The sequence below is a fragment of the Sceloporus occidentalis genome, unplaced genomic scaffold (assembly GCF_023333645.1).
Source record: "Sceloporus occidentalis isolate IW3139 unplaced genomic scaffold, rSceOcc1.0.p SCAF_4, whole genome shotgun sequence".
Classification (NCBI taxonomy): Eukaryota; Metazoa; Chordata; class Lepidosauria; order Squamata; family Phrynosomatidae; genus Sceloporus; species Sceloporus occidentalis.
Window position 1 is genome coordinate 52,256,393 of NW_028316984.1, and position 9,551 is coordinate 52,265,943.

The 9,551-nt window shown below is 42.7% G+C and overlaps 1 protein-coding gene across 1 annotated transcript in view; it reads right to left on the reverse strand.

The window, feature by feature from the left end:
* Positions 1–2,139, reverse strand: part of EPC2 (enhancer of polycomb 2) — a 67,450-nt gene extending 65,311 nt beyond the window's left edge. Inside the window, exon 1 of the mRNA XM_089520058.1 lies at positions 1,744–2,139. Within this exon, the coding sequence (XP_089376184.1) occupies positions 1,744–1,896 (153 nt within the window). The 5' untranslated portion in view covers positions 1,897–2,139. The remainder of the gene's footprint in view (positions 1–1,743) is intronic.
* Between the last annotated feature and the right edge of the window lie 7,412 nt (positions 2,140–9,551).

Consider the following 9,551-nt stretch of genomic DNA (forward strand, 5'->3'; position numbering starts at 1 on the left):
TGACAATAGAGGACTAATGGAATACCAGCTCTTCACACCTTCTTCACACATTATTACCATGCGCTCAACCACCGAGAGGAAATGCCTTTATGCAAGCCTCAATTCAGTTCTAACTGCATCAGTGGCCTTTTACAATTACTTCTCAGGCTGCAGTTCTATGCATATATACATTTGGTGTTAAGCCCAGTAAAATTTTAGGGAACTATTTGCAAGACATACAAACAGGACAGCTAACAGCCTTGTTTCAGCAACAGAAAGAAACAGCAATATAATCTAACATTGTTAGCTCATATGTATAACTAAAAAGCAATGAAAGGGGCCATTTTTATTTGCAATGTGCACAGATAAGCAAAGCTACTGACAGCTTAACTGCCTCTTCTCTATAACCGAGACTAGAAAAGGTAGCCTCTCCATCAGCGCCTGTGTGCGTGTGTATGCATGTGTATATGCACACAAGATGTGTGCATATATATGCACGTGTGCAAGTATTGTGTGTATAAATGAGTACCCAGATTGTGGGGGGCAAACAGCTTACAGTTATAAACCACTTAGACACTGTTAGTTCAGTATGAAGTGGTATATAAATGAAGCTGCTTGTTTGTATGTATAAATGTGTGCATATGTGTGTGTGTATATGTACATGTGTGTGTATATATATGTTGTGTATATGTGCATGTATACATATGCACGCGTATGTATGTGTATGCATGTATATATGTATGTACACATATATGTGCATGTGATTATATATATTTATGTGTGTATATGTGCGTATACATTTGTATGTATTGTGTGTATGTATGTGTATATATGTATGTGTGTGTGTATGCATGTTCAGGTGTGTGTGTGCATGTATAATTATATGTATGTATATGTTGTATACATTTGTGTGCATGCGCATACACGTGTGCATATATATGTGTGTGCATGTATGTGTGTGTATATATATGCATGTATGTATATGCATATATATATTTGTGTGTATGTATATGGGAGTGTGAATATATATGTGTATTGTATACATGTGTGTGTATGCATGCATATGTGTATACATTTGTGTGCATGACTATATATGTGTGTATTTATGTGAGAATATATATATATGTAGATATGCATGCGTGTACATACATGTGTATATATGTGTGTGTGTGAATACATACACACACACACACATATATATATGTATGCCTAAATGTGTGTACGCATGTGTACAGGCATTTGTGTATGTAAACACACAGCTGCCCAGATACTGGCTGCCTAGCGAACCCAGCGCCGTCCCGCTAGAAGCCCACGGAGACAAGGCTCCCTCCCTGCTCCCTGGCTTGCAAGCAGGGTCTATGCGCTCAGAGCGAAGGAAGCAGAGGCAGCCAGGAAGCGGCGGCGGCGGCGGCGGCGGCGTCTGCTGCGCCTTGCTCCTCTTGCGTCCCGCGCGCACTCTCTTGCCATTCAGGGCGCCCTCCTGCGCGGCGCTCCTCTTACGGCAGCGTAAGGGCCCCCTCCCTCTTCGCCTGGCCTAATCAAAACAGTCGGCAAGGAAGATGGCGGAGCCAGGCCGCGCTTACGGCGCCGGAGCGGGTCTTACGCTGCGCTGTTTGCGTAGGACCCCATCGGGCGCGGCGGGCGGAGTGCGTAGCGGCGCTTGGTGAATCCCGAGAGGGCGGGGGAAATGGCCGATAAACAATGGCGTCCCGCCGCCTCCCCCCCCGCGAGGGCCCGGGCCTGCCTCCTCCCGCTCCTGCTCACCGATTCCTCCTCCTTCTCCATGCCGGTCGGCATCTGGGGCACGGCGCGGTTGATGGAGACGCAGTCGTTGAGGTCGGGCATGTCCTTCCCGCGGTAGATGGGGAGAGGCTTGGCGGCGTCCAGCGCCCGCGCGCGGAAGGAGAGCTTGCTCATGGCGGCGGCGGCGGCGAGAGGACGGAGGGGACGGGGGACCTCGCTGCGGCGCCTCCGCCGCCTCCTCAGCCGCCTCCGCCGCTCCCGGCCTCGGCCCCGCACACCATGGAGGGCCCGCGCCCCGCCGAACAGCCCTAGACCCGCTCCCGGCTCTCCCGCTCCGCTCCCTGCGCCATGGCAAACATGGCGGACATTAAACCAAAGCGGCGGCCAGCGGAGGGAGTTTTTTCCTTTCGCGGCAGGCCTCGCGAGAGGGAGCGCGAGCTCAGCTCAGCCACAGCCACGGCGCCAGGAGGAGGGAGGGAGGGAGGGAGGGTGCGCGCGCAGCCCAGGCCGGTGAGCGAGAGCGAGCGAGAGAGGAGGCGCCGAGAGGGATGGAACGCTCGTCTCCCTTCAAACCCCAACCGTCGCCTTGGTCGCTGCCTCTGCTGTCAGTCACTTCTCTCTCCCCTCAGCAGGGGAAGGGAGCAAAGGAGTACATAAATAAGTAAACAATAAACAAACAGAGAGTACACTCTGGCCCCGCTTTAGCTTTACCCCACTCTGCGAAGCCAAGCGTCTCACAAAACTACGCAGCACCACACTGCTACAAGAGAGGCTGCTGCTATTCCACACTCAGGGGATGATGATGATGATGATCCCGCTTCGACACCGCTTTAACTGCCCCCAGGTTCCATGCTACGGATTTTGGGTCGAGCTGCAGAAATAATAATCCAGTCTGAGACCGCTTTCAGTGCCCCTGACTCAATGCTAGCGAATCCTGGACATTGTAGTTTTGTGAGACATTTGGCCTTCTCTGACAGAGAGCTCTGGTGCCACAATAAACTACAATTCCCAGGATTCCCGAGCAATGAGCCAGGGTAGTTAAAGCGGTCTCAAACCGGATTATTTCTGCTGTGTGTTTTAGACCATTGCGTTGTAGATTGGATATTTGAATTAAGTTCCCACAGCATCACTTAGGCAGCAACTGTAGAAACAATGCCATTTGACACCACCTTTAGCCATCCAGCAGAATCCTGGGATTTGTAGTTTTGGGGAGGCACCAGCACTTTTCATCAGAGAAGACTACAAGAGCTTGTCAAACTACAAACCCCAGGATTCCATTGGATGGAGCTACAGTACTTTAAGTGGTGTCAAACTGCATTATTTCTACAGTGTAGATGCGCCCATAGTCTCTTCTGTGCAATATATCTGTATATTCCTCATTTTCTTGGGAATCCTGGGAAGTGTAGTTTTGTGAGACATTGAGCCTTCTCTGTCAGAGATAACTTGGGTGCCACAATAAACTACAATTCTCAAGATGCCCTAGTACTGAGCCAGGGCGGTTAAAGCGATCTCACACAGGGTTATTTCTGCAGTGTGTTTTGGGCCATTAAGGCTGAACTGCTAAACGATTTGTGCATTGTCACATTTCAGTGTCACACTTATCAATAGACAACAATTCTTAAAAATAATTGATGAAGCCCACATCGTAAAAGAGAAACTGATTATGACTAATAGGAAATGTTTTGTGTGAAATGGAAATGGAGTATTATACCATTGCAAAGGACTCCCCTCACACTATAAGATCTGCCTGGCAAGTGAGCGCTCACAAACAGGGAATCTTGTATTGCCAGCACCTCAGGAAAAGGCTACCTGCAGAGAATTGTAAGCCAAACAAGCATTTAATTCAAGAGGATGAAATAGGGAATCACATTAAGTTGCCTTTGTTCTACACATTTATTCCAAGCATTTATACACAGTGCTTTCCTCCCAAAGAGGGTTTTAAGGTGGCATACAAAAACAACAACCCAGAACCCTAGATATTTAGGGCAATAAAACAACTTAAATCCAAATGTCAACGTTAAACCAGTGGGACAGTAAATCCATGGCAGGTTTTCCAGTCCACTTTTTAAAAGCTGTCCGTGGTGCTGAATACTGCCTCCACAACAGATTTGGTAGTTCCAACTTCAGACTACAGTCCAAGAGAAGCCACCAAGTCACCCTGCATGGGAAGGTATTCCAAAAGGTACTCTGCGTTAGGACAGAAAAGGCCCTGTCTTCTGTAGCTGATACCAATGTTTGCCATTCTTGTTTCAAGTCATTTCCGACTTACGGTGACCCTAAGACAAACCTATCATGGCAGTTTCTTGGCAAGATTTGTTCAGGGATGGTTTGCCTTTGCTTCCTTCTGAGGCTGAGAGAGTGTGACTTGCTCAATGTTGCCCAGTGGATTTCCATAGTTGAGTGAGGATTTGAACCCTTGTCTCCAGAGTCTAATGTTCAAACCAATACATGTTGGTTCTTCTTTTTCTCTTATGAAAGGGCTTCCTCTCATGCTATTGACCTTCATGGGAGAGGAGACACTCCGTCCAACATATACTCAGGTGAGCACCACATTCATACATATATCTTACACAAGACAAATGTACCTCTGCGAGACACTGCAATATACATAACTGTGGCCTGTTTGACAATAATAGCTGAAAGCTAAGACGACACACACATTCTTGCAGAAAATTCACAGAGAGGAGTATACTACTGCTATAGAGATGTGCATCTGCACAGGCAGAAGAGACCTTTTGCCTCGTATTCTGTGAGTGATGAAACTCAAGCCACATATTTTCCTTCATTGTAAACAAACATGAACAGAAGAAATTTTCCATTTACTGTTGTCTGCGCAGAACTGATAACCGTCCAGTTTCTTAATCATGGTATTTTTTCTCTCTTTCTTTAGTTTCACAGGGGATGCAAGATGGTTATTAACTCCATGTATTGCCACTTGGAAACAGAAACTAGCATGACAGTTTATATTCTAGGTATTCTTTCTGTCAATGGGCTAGCTTTGTGCTCAGTCTTCCTCTTATACTGGCATTCCAGTTGCCTTTACAAAGCTATTAATGGTGCTGAATTATAGAATAAAAGAACTATGATTCTATCTATCATTTCTGACAGACTCTAACTAAGGTGAAGATATGTCTGATAGCAGGACTGTTTGATACAGAATAATCATATTGGGCAATCTAAAAGTTATAGATTGGCTACCAGCACACATGCCCAAATCACTTTACTGGAGAATACCAGTCTAGAAAAGTAGTTTTGAACCTTTTGTCCTGCTAGATATTTTAGACATCATCTCCCATAATACCTTACCCCTGGTCCTGCTGACCGGGGGTTTCTGGGAATTGAAGTCCAAAACTTCTGGAGTGCCTCCTGTGATCAAAAAATCACCTAGGAAGAGAAGTTGGAAAAGTCCAGCAGCAAAAGGTCCAGTCAGTTTCATTGCACTGCCACAGAAGTATCCTATCTGTCTTGGACAAAATGCACAAAAGAAATTCACAAAAGATTTCCCCCTTCTCTATCTCTGCTACACACTAGAATTTGTCAGTAAAATAACCATGCATTAAAAATACTACAATAGGTTATTACGCAATATTTTTGTCCCAAAAAATCCTATGACATAGTTTGTGCTTGGTCCAATATTTACTGAAATTATCGGACTCTGTTATACGCAATTATAATACTTCATTCTCTCCCTAAATTATGTTTACTAAACTTCTTGCATACTTACCATTTGTATGTACATATGAGAATTAAGATTTAATATACCCAACCTATACCTTTGTCATAATTAACAATTTATTATGTAAGTAAGAATCATAGTGGAGTGCTTATGTGGAGTAAAACAACAACAACAACAACAAGCCTACCCCACACTGTCAATAACTGTATAGTGCCAACGTATGTGAACACACAAACACATATAATGTGCACAAAATCCTGCAGTCAATGTATAACATTGGCTTGACGTGTGTGCAATTACAACCATCCAGTGGAATAAAGCTGTGTTGTTGTTGTTGTGTGTCTTCAAGTTGTTTCTGACTTATGGTGACTTTACAGCAAACCTATCATAGGGTTTTCTTGGCAAGATTTGTCCAGAGAAGGTTTGCTGTTGCTTTCTTCTGAGGCTGAGAGCATGTGACTTGCCCAGGGTCACCCAGTGGGTTTCCATGGCTGAGCTGGGAATCGAACTCATAGTCCAACACTCAAACCACTATACCACTCTGGCTCTCTGTTAACACTTAGGTTAGGCAAATGAATGAGACTACAAAAAGCAAGTACAACCTAGTAGATAAGATGCTGGATATGGGTCCAAATAACTCCATTCAACTGTGGAGACACTAGGCGATTTATTGTTTTTCTTCCAAATCTTTAATCAGTATAATGGAAATAACAGCAATCACCAGCACAGGGTACTCCCTTCATTTGGGACTCTAGAGCCTTTGATTTGTTCTCAATGAAAATTCTTGTAAAACAAGTGTTGGAACATTTGTCACTATTAACACCAGTCTCGCCTTTTAAGAATGATGTTATTTTCCTCAGCCATAGGCAATGATGTTTTTAAAAAGAAAGAGCAAGGTAAAGTTCACAATATACATTTCATTCTTATCATGAATAGATCTTAAATCAAAACACAGACTGTAGTTCATAGTTAACATCAAAGAAAAACATATGGAGGTTGAGGATTGATTTGGACAGAGAAACAAGACAAAGATGAGTTGCTGGAGCAGTATTTTTCATTGAAGCTGAACAGTATGGTCTGTTTAGCTTCATCACAGTTGTATGAAGGTTGCTGTAAAATAAGTGAGACTACATGAGAACGATAGCTGGGCACCAAATGAGTGTGATGAGCATGTTGCAGAAAGATTCAAGAAAAACAGATTATGGGTGTTCTAGTGAGAACTCAGAAAGTTAGTTTCAAAGTAATTATGGTTAAAACTAATTGTTATAGTCTTTTAATTAAGAGTAACTCTTTTCCTTTTCTTTCCCTTGAAAATTACTAGAATAGTTTTTTGTTTCTTTAACAACACCTTATATACCCACAAACTGGGTTGTTATGTGTTTTGAAGTCTATGAAAGGGGCTATTGTAGGGTTTTCTTAGCAAGACTTATTGAGTATAGCACAATACAGAAATTTGGCATTGTCTTTCTCTGAGGCTGAGAGAGTGTGATTTCCCAAGGTCACTGAATGGGCTTCCATGGCCAAGAACAGATTCAGACCCTGGTCTCCCAGACTGCTAGTCCAATATTCAACACTTAAATACTCTCTGAAAAGTCAATACTATTAGTAACTTTTAAAATCAGAACGTTACAAGCTGATGTCCTATGGGACAAAATGCACCTAATTAGTCTATGACAGCATTAAAAATAAATGCACACAACAGATCAATTTTTAAAAAGTAGGATCAATATGGACATGCCATACCAGAACAACTAAACCTGCATTATTTGCAATCCTGTGTGATTTGCAGAAAAATAAGTTATCAGACAGGAACGATACACCAACAAAGCAGCACAAAGCAACCCTTTTGTGTCTCTACTGCACCTAGAACAAACAGTAAAAAGCAGCAACATATAGAAATTTAGCATATGTGTAAGTATTTAGAAGTTTAAAAAAAGACTGAATTACTTACAAGTAAGCAAGGACAAGGACATCAAATTATGAGAGTATCTAAAATCGACCCCCTTGCATATAAAGCAAGCAGAGAGTGGTGGTGATGGTCTGCCCAGCAAAAACCAAATCACTCTTTTTTAAGAAAACCTTCCTGTTCCAGCTACACATTGACAGGAAGAAAGTAACTGCAATAGGAACTTGTGAAGGTACAGTTACACTGCAGCAAGAGTGAAGGTACTCCTTAAATTATGGTTATAAAGGATCTTAGTCACACTTTCATTACACCTTCATTACACTCTGTAAATAGGTACTTCCAAACGTTTTCTGACAGATGGAAGGATAACAGAATTGCTAATTAGCAGCAATGAAAAAGAAGACATCTTCAGGCTAGCCCCTGATGGAGCTGGGCCAGCCTATTCACTGCCTTCCAGGCCGAAGGATGACACTTATGGAGGGAGGAAATCAAAATGTCAAAATCGACTTGATTGCAGTTATTAACAAGCATATGTGGAAAGGTGGAAACTAAAGGCAAACACATCAAGGTGCCTCTGCAATATCACAGCAAAAAAGTAGCTTAACAGTTATAATTTTGCATGAAAATTTTTAGCAAGTGCATGAAAGATCGGCTTTAGACAGCTGTTGGGCAGTCTAGCAGAGAAGACTCTTTCATTACCTCACGTGGATCAAGTTCCTGTGAAATCAGAAGGATGGTTTTCAGGCCATAATAAGAAAGATTTGGGACCAAGCAATAACTATTTTCAACTATCTATGGCCTGTTACGGATTGCCAAAATAAAGCTGCTTTGGGTCTCTTTGGAGGTATGCCGTTTAAATGATGCATGGGTCCTAAGAGTCCAGAGGTCGCGCCAAAGCCACACTCCATTCCTAAGCACTGGAGTGCAGCTTTGGTGCAGCTTCTGGATTCTTAGGATGCATGCATCATTTAAACAGCATACCTCCAAAGAGACCCGAAGCAGCTTTATTTTGGCAGTCTGTAACAGGCCTGAGATTAGATTTCATTTGATTTGGCATGACTTTCCATTTACTGGAGCAGAGGTAGGGAGCCTGTAACACTTCAGATGCTGAGCTATTCCCATCATCTCTCAAAACTGGCTAGTCTGGCCAGTACTGATAGCAATTGGATCCAAAACCAGGCTGAAGGTCTTGCAGTGAGGGCCAGATTGGTGGGGATCCCACCCTTAATTTTAGACCCTTAATCCTGCAGTTCTCTTGGTAATACTACCTGATTTTTTAAAAGATTTATAGGCAGTATTTAGCTGTACCTTTCCCAGGAGAACAGAAAAGACTCCAAACAGAACAATGCCAGCAGCAAATGTCTCTCAATTTCAACATTTTATACATGTGTGTATATGCGTACACACACACATACACACACATCAAACAAATCCCAACAACACTGAAAAAATAGCTATAGCATGGGTTTCAAGAAGCTTTAAAACAGATCTGCCTCCATAGCTCAAACTGAAGCCCTATGTTGATTGAAATGTACCATCAGTTAAAATTTGTTGTCTTTTAGATTTGTGTTTACCAGTACACATCTCAGAGTAAGGTGATGACCATCCACTTCATTGGTACGTCTTTAATACATGACAAGACTCCAATTATTCAAACATGAGACTTTCCTAACTGAGAGATTACTTAGCTTCATTGTCAATGCCTTGTGGGCATGTAAAGGACTCTCTTGGAAAAACAGCAGCCCTGGACAAATCATGATGATAATGTAGTCAAGGTTTTGTGCCAAAACATTCGTAACTCATAAGTCCACATAATGTCATAAAATCTACTGCCACAAGACCGCCAAATACACGCTCACACACAAACACACTGCTGAAAACAACCTAAATTAGCAACTAAAACCAGAACAAACAAATCCACCCTGAAGTGTTGTTCACAACAAATTAAATTAGAACAACAAAACAATGAGGAAAATGCCATTCATGGCTTTGGAAGATAATGAACAATGTCTCCTGTTACATCCAGAAACATCCAAGGGTCAAACTTCAAGACCTGATCTTTCGACATGATATGAAGGAGGACAACAGCTGTATTCTGTAGGGCATCTGAAACCTTGGGGTATTTTTCAAGGAGACCTTTCAGTATATTGCAATATATGAAGGACACAGAGACTTCCCCTGCAAGTCTCTTAGCCATATAATATTCCCATCTTTTATCTGGGTGACATATCACTATCATACTTGGTT